The sequence below is a fragment of the Diadema antillarum genome, unplaced genomic scaffold (assembly GCF_040938485.1).
Source record: "Diadema antillarum isolate AM-2024a unplaced genomic scaffold, OU_Dant_1.0 seq00000710_RagTag, whole genome shotgun sequence".
Classification (NCBI taxonomy): domain Eukaryota; kingdom Metazoa; phylum Echinodermata; class Echinoidea; order Diadematoida; family Diadematidae; genus Diadema; species Diadema antillarum.
Window position 1 is genome coordinate 92530 of NW_027271614.1, and position 25428 is coordinate 117957.

Consider the following 25428-nt stretch of genomic DNA (forward strand, 5'->3'; position numbering starts at 1 on the left):
CTTTCTTCGCGCAGTCTCAGAAATTATTGGTAGCAAACATATTTTCATCATGAACGTGGTCTTAGCTGTAAAGCAATATGTTGCTAAGATGATAGAAGAAAGTGGGCCGGGAATGAAGGTCCTTCTTATGGATAAAGAAACGGTGAGTAACTGTGTGCTTGTGTCAAACTTCGTCTGAGTGAGACTGTGAATCTGTTTATTAGCAGATGAGCGTTTGCTCAGTCCTATATACTGTAATTTGCGTAAGCTGACACCCTCTTCTTCTTCTTCTTCTTCTTCTTCTTCTTCTTCTTCTTCTTGGGACAAAATGTCTAACCGTAGTCTGCTTCCTTCAACCTTGAACTTGGATTCTTGCAGAACTTGGTGACAGTGTGTGACATAGTGGTAGGGTGCATGTGCCAATAATTTGCAGGGTGCAAGTAAAAACTGCCTCGAAATTAGCTGCTGCTGCCTTCCATCATCCAGCATGGCATAATTCATATCTATCACTATCAGCAGGAGATGAAAGGTGTTGACTGAGGAGGCTGTCACAATTGCACAACATTGTCTGGGAGGCAGACCTCCCAACCAAACTCAGTTCGGGAAACCCACTCACAAGGGGGGCCCCTCCTTATAAGTAACCCGTCCCCCTTATAAGTAACCCCGTCCCCCTTATAAGTAACCCCCGGGGCACCCCTTATAAGGAGTCTCCACGCTTTTTTGCAATGCAACACGAAAATAAAAGGACTGCGGCAATTCGCTTGATTATGTCCATAAAGCTTCACAAGTTTCCTAGTTACTCACGAAATTTGAGCAAAATCGATTTGAGGCATCATATCTAAAATCATGGATTTAAATGCGATGTCAAACGACCCATGCGAATGCTGTAATGCGAGCGATTACTGGCGCGAGTGTCGCCAGGCGCGGCGGCGCGGCAATGCTTGAGTGCAGACGTGGCGACTGAGCACAGTACTCAGTCGCCACGTCTGCACTCAAGCATTGCCGCGCCGCCGCGCCTGGCGACACTCGCGCCAGTAATCGCTCGCATTACAGCATTCGCATGGGTCGTTTGACATCGCATTTAAATCCATGATTTTAGATATGATGCCTCAAACCGATTTTGCTCAAATTTCGTGAGTAACTAGGAAACTTGTGAAGCTTTATGGACATAATCAAGCGAATTGCCGCAGTCCTTTCATTTTCGCGTTGCATTGCAAAAAAGCGTGGAGACTCCTTATAAGGGGTGCCCCGGGGGTTACTTATAAGGGGGACGGGGTTACTTATAAGGGGGACGGGTTACTTATAAGGAGGGGCCCCCCTTGTGAGTGGGTTTCCCGAACTGAACTGAATTTGGAGGAAAGAATCTGAATTTTGACCATTCCCAGCTCTTGTTTCAACAGGGGTTTCCTATTTTTCTGGATACTTTTACTACACACTCCTAAGGAAACTGCTCTTTCTTTCCTACTTTTGTGCCAAATCATCCCTATTTTTATGGTCAGAAAGGTTAGGAGGTCTGGGGAGGGCATTTATATCCATCCTTCCAAGACCTAACCATTCTAGGAAAGAGTGAGTTTTGGTGTTCATACCTCTGGATGGTATGGTCTGGTGGATTTGATGATGAAGAAAGCCTCACAGTTGAACAGTAAATTACAAACTGGGTGTGGGCCTTGTAGAATATCACAAGACGGAGATGTTCACATCGCTGTTGTAGTGATATCCATCCCAGCTCTGCAGAATTGATGACACACTTGATTTGTTGATGTATTCCGGTATTGGTTCAGGGTGTATCTGGCTACCCTCCGTTAGACCATCTCAATCTTGCTGATATTTCTTGCAGTTAATGTATCCCATACAGAGGAGGCATATATCCATTAGAGGTCTGGCCAGTGTTCTGTATGCTGTGAGTTTGAGGTTTGGTGAGTTGAGGTGTAGATTTCTTCTCAGGAAGACCAAGGTGCTCATGTTAGCCTTTTGAGTTTTGCAGACATTGTCAACATGCTTGTTCAAGTTCAGGTTGGATGTTATTGTGACATTAAGGTACTTTGTGGCTTCCACAGGGGTCAGGATTGAGTTGTTTAGTTTGTACTGATGTACTTTATGTTTCATCTTCCTGGTGACTGATTTACTTATTGGTGTTCAGCTCCATTATCCATTTGTTTGTCCATTCACCAAGCTTGTCAAGATCTTGTTGTAGCTGTTTGGTATCATCATCTGAGTGGATTAAGATACACAATGGCATCATCAGCAAACATACAGACCTTTGATCTAAGTTGGTCTGGCAAGTCATTTATGAAGCAGGAAGCGACACGAACCGAGTACTGACCCCTGCAGCACTCCAGAATCTACGTCGACTTGTGATGATCTACAGCCATCAAGAAGTACCTGATGCTTTCGGTTCTTCAGAAAGCTGGTGATCCAACGGTGGCTGCGTCCTCTAACTCCATTGTAGTCAAACTTCAAATGGAGGCGTTGGTGGCCAACCTTGTCAAAAGCCTTGCTGAAGTCCAGCACCAGGATACGTATCTGTCTGCTTTCCATCTTGTAGATTGTTCACCAGGTCACTCACCAATCCTAACAACTGGAGCTCACATGATTTAAATGTTGTCTGAAGTCATGCTGGAGTAGGTATACTGTATCTTGGTGGTTTCCATGTGCCATGATGTTGCTTGCTAGGATGTGCTCCATCAGCTCACAGGAGATGCATGTAAGGGAGATGGGCCTGTAGTTGCTTGGGTCAGCTCTATCTCCTTTCTTGAAGACTGACACTATGTTTGCATGTCTCCAATCATCTGGGATCTCACCAGAGTTGCGTGACTTCCTGAAGATGTTGCACAGGCAAGGTGCTATGGTAGTCAACAGCTCCTTCAGTACTTGTGGAGTAATCCCATCAGGACCACATCAGGACTGTTACATTAACTTGGCGTGATGAAGAGTCTCATATTGATCAAATTCTGTGTTTTGGCAGACAAACATGGCCACTCCATGGTGAATAGTCATGTACATTGTATGTCTTCGCGTATATTTTCCTGCACCATAGTAGGTCTTTCAATAAGTGTCAGTATTCCTGTTATTAAAAGCATGTATGACCTGCAGGGTAGCATACTCCTTTCATATCCTCTTTTCTCTCATTTTTTTTTATGTCTTTGCTGCTCGGCATCAATGTGGTTGTTGTTTTTTTTTAACTTGTGTATTGTAAATATGTGTTAACTTTTGCAGATTAGTTTTGTCACCATGGTCTATGCTCAGTCAGAGATCCTGCAGAAGGAGGTCTACCTGTTTGAGCGATTGGACTCCAGCAACAGGGAGGTCATGAAACACCTTCGATGCATCTGCTTTGTTCGGCCAAAAAAGGTTAGTATCCCTTTTCCACTTGTTCACCACCATCTGGTACTGTGCCTGTGGCAGGCATTGGTGTATCATATATATGCATAGCTCTCCAAAATTTGCATCAATTTTCTGCAGTTTGAAGAAAGCTTATGTTGCTGATCTGGATTTTGTTTTTAGTTTGGGGCTTTTTCTTTTGTTTGTTTGTTTGTTTGTTTGTTTGTTTATTTGTTTGGTTGCTTTTGCGGAACTGTTTAGACTCTGAAGAAAAAAAAAGTTTTTTTCAGTCATTGTGTCTTTGATTTACACAGTATCCTGCCAAAAAGTTAAAGCTCTTCTGTCTGCAATTTGCTCTCCATATCTTTGGTAATTGTCCAACACTCTCAACCATACAGAACTGATCCACTTATTGCATGCTTTCATAACATGAAATTTGGTAGATCTTGTGTGTGTGGGTGTGTTCTTTTTTCTTTCTTTCTTTTTTCATTGTACATGTTTCACTTCAATGTCATACGGTTTCTTTCACTTCTATTTTTCTTTCTTTTTTTTTTTTTTTGGTTTCTTTAACCATCTGTCATTCAATGTCATTAGAAATGAACATTATTGACAAACACTGGGCTCTTCAGGATATCGCAAATCTACCTGTTTTATTGCTTATCTAATAGTTACATAATATAGCATTAAGTTGAATGAATGTGATAGTTAGTCACTATGGCATATCCAAAATGTCTAAATTCCAAACATGTTGACAAATTTTCCTCTGCACGTAATGTCACATGAATGCATCACTGCTTTCTTGCTAGTCACCTTGCTTTCTGTTTTTTTTTTTTTTGGGGGGGGGGGGGTTAGGCCTTTTTTTCCTGCTTTCCTTTACAATTTACAAAAAGAATGGTTTGTGTTGTCACGTACAGAAATTACAGCTAGAATACTATCCTCCTCAATCATTTTTTTTACACCATCTAAATCTTGGATGGGTCTTGAAACCATTTTCACTGTAGAGATGTTAAAAAAACAAAAATTGTCTGATGCCCCTTTTAGTTAGCGTGTTGTTTAATACGGAGAGTCTCTTCTTCTCATATTGCTGTTGTTTGTTCCTAAAAGAGATTTCTGATGATTTTCAAAATCGTCCCAATCTACGTACGTCATTTAAAGGAATGGTATAGTTTTGGTTGAGATTGGGTTTCAGGTTTTTAACTTTTTCATAGCTAATGAGAAACCACTTATAACATATAAAAAAGCGTACAGTTTTTGCAGTACATGGAATTCAAAGTTATTTTGATGAAAATCAGTTTTGAAATGGCTGAGATATATTCCAAAGTGGTCCTTATAGGTCAGTCCCACCTATCTAGCTATCTTTTGCTTTGATACGTCCACTCTAGGTACATGTTCTTTTGCCCAAACCCTTTGATTTTCTCATGTATGTGGGTACTTAGGTGTTAGTAGTAGTAGCATTTATCGATCTATCATTAGCTTACATTGCATTTGGTTTGTATTTGTCCATCTAAATCTTTGCATTTTGCTTCAACATGTTCTGATAATCCCCTGGAGTCAATGAGATGAAGGATTTCTTCACTCGTGATGAAGTTCCATCTTTTCAGCAGGGGTGTGTTCTTCCCCTGTTTCTGTATAATACAGTAGTTTTTTTTCTCTCATTTCTCTTTCTGCTTTCATAATTTTGCAGCACCTCAAATCTATCTTTATTGTATTATAGAGACAAAAAAAAAAACCACTTTCAATTTCAGTTCATGGTTAGTAAGCAGTAGGTCTGCTGAAACTTTGAGTGGTTCTTTGAGTACTAAGTATTTCCAATTTTTCTTTCTCAGAACATGCTACATGAATACAGTCACTCGCACATATTGCTCATAGCACCGACTTTGCAGAATTCTGTGGCTGCCCATCGCTAGCTTTTCCAGACAATGTAGCAACATAGGCATTTCTTTCATTCTGAAAATAAATCTTATTCCCACCAAACAGTGACTTGTTTTTATATGTCTAATTATCAAGAGAGCAATTCTTACTTGTACCAACTGCAGGCATGAAGTGTATAATTGTAAAGCATGGTGGCATTAATGCAATTTCCACAGTCATGATGCATGTATATACAAATAGTGAATGGTCACAAGATGGTTGACTTGAAAGAAAAGATGCTCTGTTCAAAGAATGGATCCAATGGAAGCCGTGTGAATAGAGTATCTCATCTTTCACTAAATGGATTAATTGTTCAAATGGCACAAATAAAAACCATTCACTATTTGTTTTATAGAACACCGTGGACATTAATAGGTGTGATCCAAGCCAAGGCTAAAGTATAGCAGCAATAACAATGATGGTGTGAAACTGAGAGAGCAATGAGGAGCCATCACAGTAATGTCGATGAAACTAGTATCCTAAATTGCTCAACAACAACTGCACATTTGATGGTGAGTGTTTGCAATGGGACTGTTTAGCAAATGTCATGAGTTGAGCATTTGACCTTTTAGGTAGTATAAGATCATTTTAGATGTCATATATGCTATATAGGAGGTATAATATATGGGCCGTGATGCGAGAAAAGGGCCCTTAGTGCCGCTGCGCGCAAATGCCAGAAAAGGGCCCTTAGCGCCGCTGCGCGCAAACGCCAGAAAACGCGCGGAAGTTTAACAAAGCAATACGCGCAAAAAAGATCAACTAGTTAACTATGTGGAAACGCATAGACGCATCAAAAAGTGACAGGATTTGGACAAAACATGCTGTTTTGAATGTCGTAATTGGAGCATTTAGGAGTGGAATTTCAGGCAAAGGTTTGCATATCCAAATACGTCAGAGTTTCTTCTACAATATGGAGGTGAAAACTCATTTTCGGTATAATAATGCCCTAAGGGCCCTTTTCTCGCGTCACGGCCCATATATTTGTGTAATTACGAAAGGATTTAAATGCATGAAACTATATCAATTTACAACTCTTTGCAATATCTGTTTAGTTGATTACTGTGCTATCTGATTGATCCCCTTTTACAGGAAAATATAGATCTGTTGTGTAAAGAACTTCGGAATCCCAAGTATGCTGTGTACTTCATATGTAAGTAAAATCTGGTCAGAAGAATTTTTGCTATCCTTTTCATACTGTACACTGTTTCTGCTAGTGTCCAATCATATGGTATTTGATTTGATATTCACTGAATTTCTGTCAAAACTGGAACAGTTGAAATACAGTAAAGGCTCAAATATATCTCTTACCAAATAAAGTTATCACTCTTTGTCAATATCATGTACAAACTTTATGTATGTGGTATGTAAATTGCAAATGCAGAGTGAATTTACAGAATGCTTTCATGTCAAGCTGTGATTGCCATGGAGTAGTCTTTCAGTGGCTTACAAATGCGACTGAGGATAGTCAGGGTTTCTGTCAACAAGAACATGACATGACTGGCTGTGATAACCATTTGATCAGTTTAGAGTAATAACGGACGTAATGAGATCCATTAGGAATGGCAAGGATGTTAACTCTGGGCTGAGTCTGTTGCATTAATGACAGTACCAATAGCAGTGGGTAGATCAATAAGGCCATTAGCACTCTCAAGGGACGATATTGTTGAGCAAACCTGACTAGATATTCTATTCTTGGTTGTAAATATTTACATCCTCCATTTCATGACCAGTAAAGAGTTTTTGTTTGTTTGTTTTTTCATGCTTATGCAATAGACTTCAGTAATGTTGTCAGCAAAAGTGATGTGAAGGCCCTGGCAGAGGCCGATGAGCAGGAAGTGGTCAGGGAAGTCCAGGTATGAAACAGACTATTTGTTTTTATTTTTCTGTTCATTTTGGGTATCTGAAGTTGAAGATATTTCTGACATGAGTTTGAAACCACATACTGCATATTAAGCCCAAACAGAATCATCAGTTCATGAGTAATGGACAGGTCTATTGTATTTTTTTTTCTTTTTTTGCTCTGTGTGAGTAAAATGACTCAAGTGAGCTATTGCAATTGTTGACCATATGGCATCTGTGTACTGTGCATCGGACATAAATTTTACACATAATCAATTTTCATCTTCTTGAAAACTGGCAGTTGGATTTGAACAAACTTGGCAGAAATCATCATTAACCCGTTGAGGACGGATTGATTTTGCTACAACACGCATTTCCCATAGACTCTTGCCCGAGTATACTCGTCCTCAACGGGTTAAGGGGATTGATTATAGTTTTTACAAAATGTGGCAGTGCCCCCAGGGGGCCCCTAATATGGGGCTTAAATACCTAAATTTTGGAGGGTGTTCCCAAGGGACTTGCAGCAAAACCTAATTCACTTGATATATCTCAGATGGGGTGCTGTGAAGGTGAAGTGTAGACTGTATGTGCTGCTCAGGTGAGCATTAGGCCCATGGGTCTCTTGTTTTGTTTCCTCTGTCTTTTGTTTTTCTTTGGCATGTTTGAAATTATGATATGAAGAACATGTGATGATATCAGATAAAATTAAAATGTAAAAACATTGTATGTGCGTCTGTGTGTGTTTGTGTCCAAGGGTACACAGTATATCGGCATGTACATGTACATACATCATTATAGTACTAAATTAGGTCTGCCTGTATATAACAGTATATATAGACACTGAAATGCACATTGTCACTGAAGTGATGTAGCAGATACAAGATATGTGAAACCTTTTGAACATCTTTCATTTCATGACAGGAGTTTTATGGAGACTACATTGCCATCAGCCCTCATGTGTTCTCTTTCAATCTAACAGGATCAGCAAGAGTGAGTATGAGGTTGCAATGAAGTATGACAAATGATTATACTTGAATTGAATGAGAGAAATGACTATTCCCAGCAGATCAATCACTGTTGTTAACCCTTGTGAATTATACAAGACTGTTCTGCTGGGAGTCATTTGCATTATATATGATTCATTTTATACACATACATTAGATAATTTGAAATGGAAGTAAAGTAAGATAAATTTGAAGCATATTCAAACCATTCAGATCATTGTTTAAAATGGTCATCTTGAAATGGTTTCATTCCTGTCACTGCACTGACTTTTGGAAAGTGATTCCATAGTTCATGAGCATTGGTATAATTTGGTCATTGTAAACAACAAACCATGATTGCTCTTTCAGAGTGGATAGATGAGCTGATAGACAGACAGATAGATACAATGTAGATAGATAGATAGATAGAAAGATAGATAGATAGATAGATAGATAGATAGATAGATAGACAGAAAGATGAATAGATACATGTAGATGTCTAAAATATTGTATGCAAGAATTTTTTGTGAACAACGAATGTTGCGTTTATCAGATAGAAGTGACAGGCGAATTTGTTTGTTGCTGTGGAGTGATATTCTGACACTTGTTTTGATTTCTCTTCTCCATGCATGTTTATCTGTGAATACACCTCTCTTTTTATGTGTCTGTTCATTTCTTTCTTGCTCTCTTTATCTCCTCTTTCTTATCTCTCACCCATCTTGGATCAGGGCATGAGATGGGAGCCAAAGGTTCTGGACAGAGTCTGTGCTGGTCTCACGGCATTACTCCTCTCCCTCAAGAAGTGTCCAATGATACGGTACCAGAACTCTTCTGAGATGGCCAAGAGGCTTGCAGAGACAGTCAAGGTAAATCACATGGTATTCTCTTATACCATATGTCCAAAAAAAAATTACAACGGGACCCTCCGCAATGATAACTTTAGAAATAGTGAATCAATCCAAATACAATTTCAGGGTATGAAACTGTAACTTATTACCCACGTCTTGCAGAAAACCCCATCCAATTTACTTCAGTGGTCAAAGAGAAGTGAGGATTTTTGTAGAGCATGTCAGGAATACCTTCTCTCCAAGTTCTGTCCATTTTGTTCACACATTAATATGCAGTTCCAAGAGCATCCAAGTGCTAAACTTGGAAGAATCACATCCACGACATGCTTCACAACAATTCACATTTCTCTGTGACCGCTTAACCAAATTGAATGGGGTTTTCTGCAAAACATAGGTATGAAAAAGATGTTATACTTTTGGACTCTGAAACAGCATTCAGACAGTTTAATCATATTGAAAGTTGTCAAGCAAAAATCCAATTGTAATTTTTTTTGGGACATACTGTACTGTATAAGTGGATATTTTCGCGCGAGTAATTTTTTGCGCTCTACGGTGTAAGATAAATTTTGCATGTTTTTAATTCTGCAGAATCAGGACATCAATAACTGGAACATATGGCATGCGAAAATATTCACATGCTTTACTTTTGTGCTAGTTTCTGGTTGCACGAAAAGTGCAAAAATTTCCACACAGTGAAAATTTCTATTTCTCTATCCCTTTTTATCTTTCTTTCCTATCTATCTCCTTTCCATTTGTCAGAACTTGTGTAAAAAGTATGGTCATAAAGGTTGATTGGCTTATCTTTTGATATTTCTTGCCATTGTGCATGTGTGTGTGTATGTGTGTGTGGTGTGTGTGTTGTGTTGTGTAGTGTACAATGGGTAATCTTGTGTTCTCCTTTCTGCCTACCATCCGTCAGTGTTCTATCCCATCTGTTGGTCATTGTCAGTCATCAGAGATTTTCTTGAAAATCGTTATAGACAAGGTCAGCGAAAGTGATATGAGTGAAGTTTTAGCACGGAGGATGAAACTTCTTTCCCTGCAGGGAAAGAGTTTGAAGATGCCTAATTCTCAAGAAATCACTTTGCAACTGTCAGTTCTGTATCAAAACAATCACTGCAAAACACAAATGTGGAATTAGTCTTCAAGCTGTCATCTCAAAATTTCATAGTATTGTTTTAAAATCCTACATCATTTCTTTGTATGCCTAACGAATATATTGTGAATAATAGTTCTTACTTTCTTCTCTTCTCTTTTTATTATCCACAGCAAGTCATATCAAAGGATGCAGGATTGTTTGACTTCAAGAGGACAGACGTCGCTCCAGTTCTCTTGATTCTGGACAGGAGAGGGGATGCTGTTACGCCTCTTCTCAATCAGGTAAATTAAAGGCTACTGCCATCAAATCATTTGCTGTGAATAAGGGCAAGAGTGCAATTTATGAGATCACATATTTAACATCTGATTTGGGGGAATGTACAATAGTTCAAATTGTACACTCCATTGTCAAGCTTACAATACAATCCAACACAGTGGGAAATGTGAAAAAAAATATACAGTGTGTCTCTAAAAAAAGTAAACCCAACTTCAACAGCAAATTTTCAGAAAACTATAAAATATTTGCACATTATTTTTTCATGGTTAGATAGTCCAATAAGTCCTCTATCAAATGATGCCACATAGGTTATGTAATTCTCATGCATGACTGAGCATGATTCAACTTACAAACTGAATGGGTGTGAAATCATCACTGTGGCAAGTTATTTCTTGCTATTGTCATGCATTCAGGGCATATTTGAAGTTAAATTTTTGTCACATGTTAGGCCTATGATTACATAACAACTTCAGCAAAGGTTGTTCCTGACACATTTACACTTCACATGCTTTCCAAACATGGTACAGTTGACAATATGAGCAGAGAGTATTCCTGGTAACTCGATACCAGGAAACAAGAAGTTTCGTGGAAGTTCAAAAGGCTTTTCGGGTGCAGTTCACCGACAGGCAGCCTCCAACAAGAAGAGCCATCTGGTACAATGTGAGAAAGTATGCTGATCACGGAACTTGCCACAGTAAAAATTTCACACCCATTCACTAAGTTGAATCATGCTCAGTCATGCATGAGAGTTACATAACCTACGTGGTATCATTGGACAGAGGACTTATTGGATTATCTAACCATGAAAAAATGATGTGTAAATATTTTATAGTTTTCTGAAAATTTGCCGTTGAAGTTGGGTTTACTTTTTTTAGAGACATACTGTATATTGTAGAAGTGGAAGAAGCTAAATACTCTTCAAATTATTTTCTGTTAGATTACGTATGTGTTTTGTGCATACTTACCAGGATAATAAACAAGTAAACAAACAAACTCTTATCTTCCTGTGCGCAGTGGACGTACGAGGCCATGGTTCACGAACTTCTGGGAATACGGAACAAGCGCATCGATCTGTCCCAAGTCCCGGACATCAGCAAAGATCTCCAGGAGGTGGTACTCTCAGCTGAACAGGATGAATTCTATGCCAATGTGAGTTGATCCTTTTTGGTCTAATAGCAACAAATTTAAACTAGATCTCATTTACACAAATGTAAGTGGATGTCTTCTCATCTGAAGTTAAGAGCAGGTGCTTAGAATATATGATCTTTTCTACTGTGAATCACAATTTCTTAGTAAATAGGCAACACTGCCTATGTAAAAATTTGATCTACATCTGAAGTTGACAAATCTTGATATATTCTATACATCAAGATTTATTGACTTCAGATATAATTAGGTAACTTTCATTACTTAAGATTTGATCTGTGCCAGCATCTTAGCTGACATATTTTGATTGCAAGGCATCACTGAATACTCAGTCTTCGGAAATGTCACCAACGGAACTACAGGAGATTAAATGCGATAAATGAGTTCTCATTTTGACAGGGGGGAACAATATTGTGATCCGCTCCTGTTGTGCGCCCCCCCCCCCATCCTATTTATTAGGTTATTTTTTATTAGCATCACATAAGTTATGTTTTCAAGAGCAAATAAAGATAGGAATTGGATGCCACCCAAAGTCAATCAACTCTTTTAAAAGAAAACTCACAAAGGTATTTTGGGTATAGTCAGTAATGTCTGAAGTAATAAATGGTCATTTTGTTGTCTTTACGTACTGCTAGTCGCCTGCACCTAATCATTTTAATGGGTCAGGTCTATTTGCCATTTTTCAGCGTAGACTTGTAGAATTATTCCACATGCAGCAGCTCAGTGGGTTTGCTCTCTGCTTTCTGCAGGAAATGAAATGGGATATTTTACACACTTGAGTTGTGACGCTCTTACACTACTCTGTGTCACATCCAACATGCAGTGTTTTACCCATTGAATGGCAGACGTACAGGGGGGCACATTGATAGCTCACAGCATTGCTGGCCTAATAAATCTCATGTGGGGGGTGCTGTGGCATAGTGGATAAGACTCCTGACTCCCAATTGGATGACCCGGGTTCGATTCCCGCCCAGTGCTTTGCGTCCTTGGACAAGAGGTTTTTACCCACCATGTCCCTCTTGACCTGGGTGTATTGTGAATGGGTACCTTGCAGCGCTAGGGTAATTATGATGGCAGGGACCTCTAGTAGAGCAATGGCAACACTGAAGAGGTTACCCTGGATAAATAGGAGCTTATTATTGTTATCATTGGGCTTTGAACCCGAAACCGTTTTGACCGCAAGGTGCATGAAAGTATGAACTTGCTGACTATTGTGACAGACCTTATGATTCCTCCTGCAATTCCCACCTCCCCCCTCACCAACAGAACCTGTACAACAACTATGGAGAGATTTGCACACGGATCAAAGAACTGATGGAGGAATTCCAGAAGAAGTCACAGAGCCAGAAGAAGATTGAGTCCATTGCAGACATGAAGGTCAGCAAAAACTTTTGATGTGGTGTGTGTGGGTTTCTAGCCAGCTGTTTGTCTGTTGCTGTATTGCCAGGAGAGATAACCCAGGGCCCATCTCCTACAGCACTGCACTTTCCAATAATCACAACTTTGAATGATTGCAGTTACTACGGTGTCAGATTGGAGCCAAATCAATCATGTATATTTTAGTACAATGTATTTGCTGTCATACAGCTTTACCTGTGAGTGTTGTTATGATGGCAATTATTGCAAAAAGAGTTGCATGTGAGAGGCCCCTAATGGTCTCATTACTGGCTGATCTGAATTCAAAGCCCAGCATATATATATATAAAGATATATGAACAATCATCCACATGCAGCATAGTTGGCTACTCTACTCTCCTCTGCCTAGGTATGTGAGAAGGGACATGACAGGTTGTGTGAATATTGTCCTTGAATGATTTCGACCCAGCCCATGAAAATATGTATTAGCAGGGAATGTCCTATTATGCCACAGTGGTGAACAATGAAGCAGAGATGGTGTCCATAATTATGTGGGGAAAGAAGTGTGGTGGCAGTGTACTGCATGGGACTATTAGAGTGCAGGAATGTGAAGTCAAAGGAGATGGCCAGAAATTATATTGTAAATTGATGTAAACCAGACAGTTTGCCAGACCCTACAAACTCCATGAATTCACCCCAATGCCCTCCCACTTTCTGCGTTTCACTTATCGATATGAAAGACTTTATATTCATGTGCCCGTCTTTTATTCTTTGTCCTGTGTGAAAAAGGCTTTTGTGGAGAACTATCCCCAGTTCAAGAAGATGTCAGGCACGGTGACCAAGCATGTGACGGTGGTGCAGGAGCTCTCGCGCCAGGTTCGCCAGTTCAGCCTGATGGAGGTGTCAGAGGTTGAACAGGAGCTTGCCTGTCAGGGAGACCACAATGAGGCCCTCAAGGTGATGGTGATGATGATGATGATGATGATGATGATGATGACGATGATGACGATGATGATGAAGAAGAACAGCATTTATATAGTGTCATTTATCTCCGACAATGTTGTACAATGTTGCTAGAAAACAGGTCTTTAGTTCAGATTTAAAGGTATCAAATTTGCTACAAGTCTGAATTTGGATTCATATTTGGTAGAGAGTTCCACATATGTTTAGCAACAGAAGAGAAGGCTCTGTCCCCGTATGTTTTTAGGCAGAGCTCAAGGCTGCCTTGATAGTTCCTGCTTTTGCAAGACCTAAGACAGCATTCCCCCCCCCCCCTTGTTTCGCAAGCTCTTTCAAATTAAGTGAAATGTTAGGTGAAAAGTTAAATTGGGGTTGAAGCTCCCTTCCAGGAAAGAATCCAGAACAAACAAAAATTATATTGATTCTGGGATTGGGGTGTCTTAAAGAAATATTCCATCCAATCCTCATTGCCATAGTGCATTTGAGATGTGCATCCACGAATTTTATTTCACACTGCTGAGAAAAGTCATGTTTACATTGCATATACATCACACATGGTTAGATAAGATTTTAGTGTAACTGAAAGTAGGATAGAATAATTCATGCCCTTCATGGCACTATAAAAGATGTCACCAACTTTTGATATCAAGTGCCATTTTCGTAATCTGAAATGTCCCCCCCCCCCCCCCCCCATTAGAAAACATGACAGAATATTCTGCCCTTAGGAGAAGTAAGGATATGGTTCACCATCAAGTGATCATGTTTTATCCAATCAGGGACTAGTATTTGACTAACCTTTTTAACATGGAAACATGTTGCAAGGATTCCCTATCATTTCCTCGGGCACTAAAGGTACCTTCCATTCCCATGTTTTGCAACTTGATCAATAAAAGTTTCTTTGTCTTTGTTTTACTAGTATTTAAATACTTATCAAGACAAAAACAAACCAACTTTCATTTGACTGCAGAAGATTCAAAGCTTGCTCAGCAGTGATAAAGTGAGGGATATTGATGCCTGTCGGCTGGTAGCGCTGTATGGCTTGCGGTACGAACGTCATAGCAACAACAACTTTGTTGGTCTGATGGAGATGTTGCGGAGGAGAGGAGCCAGTGAAAAGAACAGAAGGGTAGGCTACATGGTTTGCACACCTCATTAGATTAAATTCAAATCAATTCTATGTAATTAAATCAAAATCAACATCTTGATGTGTAATGTATTCAACATAATAAGTTTTTTGCATGTAGCACAATGTTAACATCTAGATATTTATCAGAATAAAGCTTACGCATCATTCACAGAGAAATGATGTGTTGGAGCACAGGACCACAGACACTGTCATCAATGTTTACGTTGGCATAAGTACAACCAATTCAACCTATAAGGCTGACCAAAATACCTTGATTTGAATGTCACTTGAGAAACAAGTTGTTGATGTGGTAATCAAGAATCTAAGTTAATTGATTTCAGTGATGTTTGATGCTCTGAAATAACAGCAACAAAAGATGGTCCTATTTCCATTCTACGATGATCTTATATCATTTGATGTAGTAGAGTTGAGATTTTGACCTATCCACCTTTTTATTTCTGCCAAGATTAGGTAGACTGTGTGATGTTACTCCATATCTGTCTAGCCAATGTCCATATTTTATCCAAAACTCTGCTAGATACATACGAGGATATTATACCATTGCACAAATACAGAGAAACACAGAGGAAGTGATTTCCTTGATACACACAAGGTAAATGATGTTCTGGATAGTGTTTGAGAACAAGGCAGATATTTCAAGGTTCCCATTAAGTGCTGTATAAAGTGACTTCCTGAGATGGCTTGTCTCATTTCTGTAAGAATATCAACAGGGCTTCAAAATTGCTTTGATCCCTTGCTCTGATATCATGAGTTGTATGTAGAACTGTTGCTCTGCATACATTCTGCAGTACTTATTCTTTTCCTGTCATGAGAGGACAAGTGTATTTGTAAGTTGTTGTTCTTTTTTTCTTGTCTATTTATCACAGCTTGTGAAGGCTATCGTCCAGTATGGTGGGGAGAAGCTGCGAGGGACAGACCTTTTCGGCCAGGACAATCCCATGGCGAGAACGAGAAGATTCTTCAAGGGCCTGAAGGTGAGAACCAACTAGAAAGGACTATTAGAGCAGCTATAAAACAGACCACAGATGTGGCTTGTGTCAAAAACAACAACAACAACAACAACAACAACAACAACAACAACAACAACAACAACAACATAAGTATGTAGTCACAAGTACTGTACTATGAAGTTATTCCTAAAGTTGAATCATAGTGGATCATTATCATCTCCTTTTCACTCAAAATCAGTCCTTACCAATCAATCTCAATCACTTTGGAACATGTGCATTTAACATGGATTTTGTGTGATAGCCATTTCTTGCAGGATTGCCAGCATGTCCACTGGTAGGCTTAGTACATGCACAGCACAGCACCTCATGCATACTGCATTGTGAGTTTTATTGCACACTGCTTCCCCAAGTCACACATTTGTATGCGTCACAAACCATCTGTTGTGCAGATACTGACATTGTATTGAACACCAAAAATTGTTCTATCAAACAAGCTAATAACAATATCATTTTATCATTTGGTATCAATTGCCATTTGTTTCATACTAAAATACATGCATATCCTCCTGTGAGAGAACATGCTAGAATATTCTGCTGTAGGGAACACACTAGCAAAAGTTCACTATCATATCATTGCGTTTATCCAAACCCGGACTGGTTCTTGACCAACCCATATAATGTCACCCATAGTATGTCTCATAAGTGAAGAGTCATACACTATTCATATGTGAAATGTACAACATTGTAAGCCAGTTGTCATCGCAGTAAAGGATTACTTGTCCATGATGTTGTCTTTTTTTTTCAGGATGTTGAAAACATCTACACCCAGCACAGACCACTGGTCTATGAAACGGTGGATCAGCTCATCAAAGGAAGACTAAAGGAAGGAGCATACCCCTACCTGGGAAGCAGCCAGCTGAGAGATAAGTAAGGGAAATCCTGTGACATTGAATATATATAAACATCACCAATTCAAGATGTTGACCTGAACAACTCTGTAATGTATTTGACCCTTTCTGCGCCGAAGAGTCAAGTGTGTACAAATTTCACACACATAGCCATGGACAAGAAATAGACTTGGCACCCTGAGGGTTAAAAACTTCTTGTCACTTTTTGTGAATCGACTCAAGGTTTATATTGAGTGTGCCTACTTCGAGCAGTGGGATTGAGCTCTCAACCTAAACATTGCAACAAATCTGTTTCTGTTTCCAATGTGGGAATATTCCACATGTGTCAAGGGCTGCTGTCTTTCTCTTAATTTTCATGAATTGCAGTAGAAAAAAAGAATAAGAAAAAAAAATAGGCAGAAAAGATTTTTTTTTTCCTTGTCATTGAACAAGAGTCACATATTTCAGATTTAGGCACATGATCTCATCAGTCCCCATAAACAAAATGTAATGTGATCCCAAAGTAGATCATCAAAGTAGATGATCGTGTGTGTGCGCCCTTGCTGGCGACCCCTCTTTTGACTCCTCCAAGTTGTTGGCTTTTTGCATTGTCTGCTGTGACTTGTGAGTTTGTGAGTGCTTCTAGTTGACCAGTTTGATACCTGGATACCACTGGACATCTATCTGATTGATATGGAATTTCATCTCCTCAGAAATTGTAGAGTCAATTTCTCAGCTTGTGGTCCTATTTCAGTTTTACTTGCCTGCCTGTCCCATATGTGCTTCTTCATGTCTTGTTCTGAAGTTCATGGGCTTTAGCTGGGTGCTTCTTCTGTGCAACCGACCGGAATCACACACAATAGGATGACATGCAGTGTCCATTGTGTAGCTTCTTCTTAGTACCACCAATGTCAATAGCCCTGCCAGAGTGGACTCTCCCCAGGAATGCAACTTATTCAGTACAGCACAAGTGAACTGAAGTCAATATGGAATGGTATGAGCTTTAACCAACGCATGTTAGCTGCTTCTACTTATGGAAAATTGAAGACCTTGGGAATACACAAGAGGCGCAATGGTCACAGGGGCCGCCATGGTGGTAAGAAGAAGCAGATTATTGAGAGTGAATCCAAAGCTATGAAGAGTTCAACTCTTCCTGTAGTTGTGCATGCTCTCTTTACTCTTGGTCTGATTAACTGTCAATCAGCATGCAATAAATCTGATTTAATTAAGGATCATCTGATAGACCATGATATTGATGTTCTAGCATTGACTGAAACTTGGTTCAAGTCAGGCGAGCCCCAGAGCGCAGCGAGAGTAACTCCTTCTGGATACAGACTGCTTCATGTCCCTCGGAAGTATCGCAGGGGTGGAGGTGTAGGTCTTTTGTACAAATCAAGTCTGTGCTCAAAAGCAGTAAGAACCAACATTCAACCTAAATCATTTGAGTTTATGGAAACTGATTTGTCACATGGTACTGCAAGGATTACGGTAATTGTGGTTTACCGTCCACCACCATCACGTAAGAACTGTTGTACGTTTACTGAGTTCATCCATGAGTTCTCAGTTTTGTTAGATAGACATTCCTTGTTCACTGGGAAATTGTTCATTCTTGGTGATTTTAACATCCACTGGGAAAACCAACAATCCAATGACACTAAAGCTTTCCAGAGACTTCTCCTAGATCATAATCTGCAGCAGATTGTGGATGAACCTACTCACGAGTCAGGTCACATTTTAGATCTGATCATCACCCATATTGATGTGGAAGGCATAAATTCAGTACGTATCCAGGACTCGATATCAGATCACAGCTCTGTCCACTGTCTCCTCCAACTCGAGAAACCCAAGCCTGTGAAGAAGAAGATCACCTACCGCAAGTTGAAGACTATTGATTCGACTCAGCTTAGGTTTGACCTGAAACATTCCGGTCTGTTCTCTAACACCTGTGGTGCCGTGAATGACTCAGTCCATCAGTATAATGTGGTTCTCAGGGAATTGTTGGACAAAGATGCTCCTGAAAAGACATGTGTAGTTGTGGAACAGCCGGCTGTCCCCTGGTACAGTGAGGTTATCGCTACTGCAAAACGCACGCGGCGACAGCTTGAACGCCGATGGAGGCAAACTCGTGCCCCATCTGATAAACAACTCTTCAAAGAGCAGAGAAATCGAGTCAAGCAGTTGTTCATGTGTGCCAAAGCTGCCTACTACAATAAACTAATAGTTGATTGTGGATCTGACCAAAAAGCACTTTATGCCATCATCAACAAGCTTCTGTACAGAAAGACAGAATCAGCTGTGGCACTAGGGCATCATTCCTCTCCTGGTCGTGTAGCCTCTAAATTCTCAAGGTACTTTATTGGTAAGACTGAGTCTATAAGATGCAATCTACAGTCGAACATGTCTCTTACTGTCGAGCCAGAGTCAGACAGTGATACAACCTCAAGTCATGAACATCTTACTACACTCGCACCCACAACTCCGGCAGAAATACAGAGTGTTATCCGCAGCTCTCCTGCCAAGTCATGCTCCCTGGATCCAATCCCAACCTCAATTGTGAAAGAGAGTTATGAACTAATGGCCGTTCCTATCTCCAGGATAATCAATGCTTCCTTACAGGAAGGAATGTTTCCAGATGAGCTGAAGCTCGCCCATGTCACTCCTGTACTTAAGAAGACACCCTTAGATCCGGATAAGATGAGCAGCTACCGACCTATATCTAACTTGCCATTCCTTGCCAAAGTCCTCGAGAAAGTAGTTGCTAAAAGACTAATGTCACATCTCCAGGTCTGCAAACTCTATGAGCCGATGCAGTCTGCTTATAAGAGACACCACAGCGTAGAGACAGCCCTTCTGAAAATAACTGATGACATCTTGCGAGCAGTTGACAACAAGAAAGCAGCCATGGTACTTCTCTTGGATTTGTCAGCTGCATTTGACACAATTGATCACAAAGTCCTCATTCACAGGCTGCAGCAGGATTTCAAAGTTGGCGCCACTGCCCTTCAATGGTTCAGATCTTATCTCCATTGCCGAAGACAGTCTGTGAACATCAATGGAACTCTGTCAGAGGAGGCCTTCCTGACCTGTGGCATCCCACAAGGTTCAGTCCTCGGACCATTACTCTTTACACTATACACTTCCCCCCTTGGGAACATAGCACGTCAGCATGGTTTAGAACCCCACTTCTATGCAGATGACACTCAACTTTATGTGACAGTGACATTCGATCCAAGAGTGGCAGCTGAAGAAACAGCAGCAGCTACGAGGATGACTGAATGCCTGTCAGATATCCGACAATGGATGGTGAAGAACTTCATGAAACTCAATGACGACAAGACTGAATGCCTCATCATTTCTTCTCCACAAATGAGAAACAAGATTGTCTCCATGGATTTTCAGGTCGGTGATGTGTCTGTCTCTCCTGCAGATAACGTCCGTAACCTTGGGGTCTACTTTGACCAGTCTATGAGGATGGATAGGCATGTTTCGCAGGTATGCCAGACTGCTTACTTCCAGCTTCGTAGCATCGCAGCTATTAGACCTCTGCTTACAAGGATAGCAGCAGAAAGCATCATTCATTCGCTCATAACATCAAGACTGGATTTTTGTAACAGTCTCCTAGCTGGCCTTCCATCTGCAACCTTGAACAGACTTCAAGCAGTACAGAATGCAGCAGCACGCTTGCTCACCGGGCTGAGGAAGTATGATCACATTACCCCTGTCCTGGCTGAGCTGCATTGGCTTCCCATCAAGAACAGAATTGATTTCAAGATTTTACTTCTCACTTTTAAGGCCATTCATGGTCTGGCCCCAGGATACCTGTCTTCTCTAATTGAGCGACGGCAGCCTCGCCCTGGCCTTCGTTCATCTGGCCTCACTCTCCAGGTGCCCATCACACATCTCAAGGGATACGGAGACCGGGCGTTTTCCTCTATTGCTCCTCGCCTATGGAACTCCCTCCCATCTTTCCTCCGTGAAATTGACAAACTGGATCACTTCAAAGCCTCACTCAAGACTCACATTTTTCACCAGACATTTAATTGCTAACTCTTGGAGGAGTCTGCGCCTTTGAATGTTTCTGTGACAGATATATGGCGCCATACAAATGCTGTGGATCATCATCATCATCAATTCAAATGTGTTTGACAAGTGCACAAAGTTAGATATTCCAGAGAGAAAGTAATGCATTTTAACGTTGGTCTTAAATGTGTTAAGATGTTGGACACTTGCATATCACATCATTAAATTTCCACAAAATCTCACCCTTGGATATCGTCTGGCATCAGGACACTGCCAAGGGGTATTTCGTTGTTTTATTTCCAAAGGTTTTTGAATGAGAGTGATAAAGAAGATATTCAAACAAATGTTCCACAAATTCCAAAGCAAAATGTACGGATGGGAACTATTTTGGGTGGGGCTTGTTTTGATGTGAAGCAGTTATGGAAATTTCTTCTCCTTCTTCTGAGGTTCGTTTGTTTCTTTCTAAACAAAGGGTTATACACTATATAATGTGAATGACTTCAGGGTAAAATGATTAAATAAGCTTACTCTAAGAAAGGAACATTATATGAAATGTGATGTCCATAGCGATTTTTGTTGTTTCTGTTTTTAATCATTGCTCATGCAAGTCTGAATGATTTCCCCTCTGTAGGCCACAGGACGTGCTGATCTTCATGATCGGAGGAATCACCTACGAAGAGTGTCTTGCCATCTACAACTTCAACCGAGCCACACCGGGTGTGAAGGTTATTCTAGGAGGGACTACGGTGCATAATATGGAGAGGTGAGTGGACAGATCCTTACTCAGAGTTCTTGACCGATATCTCTAGTAGTACATCAAATGGAATTATGGATGTTATACTGTATAAGTTGTTCTTTTTGCATGCAGATATTTTCGCTAATGAGGAGGTCATAGACATTTTTGTGAGATGTTGTTTTCGGGAATTAACATCCAGGCTGTTGTAAATACACTATTACCCTAGTCCATGGCAACATTTTTGCATGTTGTTAAATTTACGGTCCACCTATGATTTGCGAAAGTCACAAAAATTAAACCCTCGCAAAAATAACAGCCTATACAGTAGATCCATGTGTTGTATAGGGACAGAAAAATATGAAAATAGGGCTCGGGATTCTGTTAAATATTTGTTACAGAGGGTCAAAGACTGCTTGGTACAAATTGTTTATGTCATATCTAACATAGCCTTTCTATGATGTCCAGTAGTAGGTAACTAGTCAAAATCAGTTTGATAGAAGACGATAGTGGTCACACTGACTATGACGCTGTTTCTGATGATACAATTCATCCATTACATATTATGAAAGTGATTCCACATGTTTGTTTTTTTCTTGCCCATGTAATGTTCACCTAATGCAACATGTAGCAGAAGAATCAAGACTTTTCTATCAAAAGTCTCAGCTTCAGACTCACACCCTGACACTGACACTGATTCTAACTCTGACACTGACTCTGACTCTGACACAGACTTTGACCCTGACTCTCACTCTGACACTGACTCTGATGCTGACTCATGACCCTGACACTGACACTGACACTGACTCCGACACAGACTCTGACTCTGTTACTGACTATGACTGACTATGACTATGACTATGACTATGACTATGACTCTTCTGCTGAGGATTGAAATTGGTCATCACACATTCATGAAAAGTGAGAGATACTCCAGAAATGAATTAATTTTCAAATCATGCTGAGTGCATCCGTGATGAATAGCACACTGAATCACGATGTATGTTTTGCACTTTCTTGTGTAAATTGACTTGTTCGAGATGACTTCTATTTGAGGTACCTAATGCTCATGTCACAAATTGTATGTCAGTATAATATAAAATGACGGTCTTCATTTAATTCTTGCTTTGCTCACCAGTTTCTTGGAAGAGGTGTCATCCACAGGGATAGAGTCTCCATATTGAGGAGGTTGAGGTGTCTGTTGCTACGGGAGACCAGAAGCCTGGATTTACTTTAATGTGTTGACTCAACAAACACTTAATACACAGTATTTGATTCCAACTCATGATACATTGTAAATTTGTGGCATACATTTATGACACATATCCTAGTCATATTCTTGAGTCTATAAACTAAATTTGATTTATTCTCTTTTAGTCCTGTAGTAGTACAATATTTTTGACACTCCATTTTTTGTCATCATGTAAATGGTGAAAATTGCCATGTAAATGCAGGGACCAATGTAGGGGATATTTTTCAGTTCCAAACCTGTGGTGCATGCATTGTCATGAGAAAATTAATATGGAATTAATTTTCAGTAAGTTTTTTTTTTTCCCTCAACTAGCAGACCATTTTTCAATGACCTTTTTCAGCATACATCTGAACTCACCCGCAAAGTGATGGAGAGAGCAAGAAAAAGAGCGCAATGACTTAAGCAAAGACATTTATCAAACTCATTATTTTACAAAGTACTTATGTCTGCATCCTCCATGCATACATATGTATATTTTTGTGTTTTCCCTTCCAGCTTATGACATGAGTAATATTTGGGCTTCATGAGAGATAACTTTTGTCCCTTACATGTGTAATAGGTTGCAGCTTATCCAACCCCTATCCCTGTGATATCTGTGACATGAGAAAATTCTAAGCAATTATATTTCTTTCTTTTTTTTTCATTTATTATTATTATTTGCTATTTAACGAGCCAATCTGAAATACCAGTAAACATGTATGCTTGCACTTGAGTTCTTCTCTTTTTTTTTCTCCTTTTTCCTTTTTTTTTGGACATGTGCCTATCACACTTAATTGTCATAGCTCACTTAGAGTTTTTCTCTGTTTTTTTTCTTTTCTTTTTGGATGTGTGCCACTCACACTTAATTTTCCTAGCTACTTTAAAGGACAAGTTCACCTTCATAAACATAAGGATTGAGAGAATGTAGCAATATTAGTAGAACACATCATTGAAAGTTTGAGGAAAATCAGACAATCCGTTCAAAAGTTATGAATTTTTGAAGTTTTTGTGCAGTAACCGCTGGATGAGAAGACTACTGCAGTGTATGAATAACTTAGATGTCACATGCGTACAACAATATAAGGAAAATATAAAGAAAATGTCACAAAATTCCATCTTTTGAAAAAAGTACACATTCCCCTAACTCGTTACCGACAAATGTTATTGGTAATATTATTCCCCCTGCCTTTAGAAAGAGGCAAGTCAAGGGCTCATTTATTATGCGAAAAAAGTGAAAATATGTTGAATTTTCTTTTACATTTTCTTTATACTGTTGTACGCATATGACTCACAAGCTGTAGTAGTCTCCTCATCCAGCGGTTCCAACACAAAAATTTTAAAAATTCATAACTTTTGCATCGATTGTCCAATTTTCCTCAAACTTTCACTGATGTGTTCTACTAATATTGTTGCATTCTCTCAATCCTTATGTTTATGAAGGTGAACTTGTCCTTTAATGAATGTTGTTTTCTTTTGAAGAAATATTAATTTCTATTAGGGGCATGCTTTTATCATACACAATTGATTTACATATATGACTGAGGAATATGGAGTCTGTCCGACCACACACTCCAATTTCTCTTTCATGACTGCCATGTCATACAGAAAATATCCATTACAGATACTGGTACTTGATTGATTGAACTACCATATTTGCGAAAGAGTTATGTACTAGAAATGTGTATGATTACGTGGTGTATATACTTATTTAATGTTGTGTAAATAGGTACATACTTAAAATGTATATTGAAGAATATATGTTGTATATTACTCATGTCTGAATTCATTTTTGCAAGATGTAATATCCCCGTTTAATGCATGAATACTGTAAGATTCATCATGTGATGTGGAAAATTGATTATGGATGTAAATTACATTTCATTGCAGCAAGAATCACACATATACTTTCCTTTCTGATTCATATACATGGAGTTTCAAATACACTGTTGGAAGCGATTATATTACTATTAATGCATCAAGTCCTAGGAAAATTCCTTTTTTTAAGTGTCATCTCCTACTTATATTGGTTAAAGATTTTTACTGCACATCTTATACTGCTGAAAATGGATGGAACTGGGCAAATTCATTAGATTTGCACAACATTTTTCTGACAAACTTTCCAGTTGGAAACAGAAATATTAACTTTTATATGTATCTCCTGTGTTACCAATTTAAGGATCACGTTTAGATTTAGCAGTTTAGAGACTTGTGATGATGGTGTAATGGTATATGACCAAAATATGCCTCAGATGAATGAGGAATATTTGTTCTACCTTTTAATATGAAATAATAGCAATGCATGATAAAATTTGTCATAGGCTGATGATGCAGCACCAAACTATACACACACACACATACACACACACACACACACAAAAGAAAGTGGTTTCAAAACTGAAAAGGAAACAGCTGTAGATGAAACAATGCCAGCTTTGCTGCACATAGATGAATTCAACAGCATCTGGCTCTGTCTCATGGCAGTTATACAGTTGTACTTTTACTTTCATTTTGGCTCATTTTGTTTTGTGTTTTATCAGTTCACAGGAAGTAACAACTTGCTGTTAATACAATTACATGATGAAACATACGTGTATGTTAAAACATGGCTGTTCAAACCTTCCTTGCATTGAAGAAAAAGAATTTGGAAATACCATGTCACATATGATTATAAAATTTGATTAAGAATAATTGCAAATTCAGCATAAATCATTGGTCTCTTAAGCAACAATGTTACCCCTTAAG

General features: G+C 39.4%; 1 protein-coding gene across 1 annotated transcript; it reads left to right on the forward strand.

Annotated features, from left to right (window-relative positions):
* On the forward strand, positions 1–22646 carry LOC139737863 (vacuolar protein sorting-associated protein 45-like). Its single transcript, XM_071648532.1, has 15 exons — positions 1–142; positions 3196–3330; positions 6301–6361; positions 6985–7064; positions 7972–8040; positions 8762–8899; positions 10151–10261; positions 11271–11405; positions 12669–12779; positions 13548–13715; positions 14686–14844; positions 15732–15839; positions 16621–16742; positions 21354–21485; positions 22594–22646. Exons 1-15 carry the CDS (start codon positions 50–52, stop codon positions 22637–22639), a joined length of 1668 nt encoding a protein of 555 aa, XP_071504633.1. The 5' UTR covers positions 1–49; the 3' UTR covers positions 22640–22646.
* The last annotated feature ends 2782 nt before the right edge of the window (positions 22647–25428 follow it).

Excerpts from the sequence above, each read along its gene's own strand:
- LOC139737863 (XM_071648532.1), top strand. The coding sequence starts at position 50 with ATGAACGTGGTCTTAGCTGTAAAGCAATATGTTGCTAAGATGATAGAA. Across the intron at positions 8,041-8,761 it reads ATCTAACAGGATCAGCAAGA|GGCATGAGATGGGAGCCAAA; the intron begins GTGAGTATGAGG and ends ATCTTGGATCAG. Across the intron at positions 11,406-12,668 it reads AGGATGAATTCTATGCCAAT|AACCTGTACAACAACTATGG; the intron begins GTGAGTTGATCC and ends CCTCACCAACAG.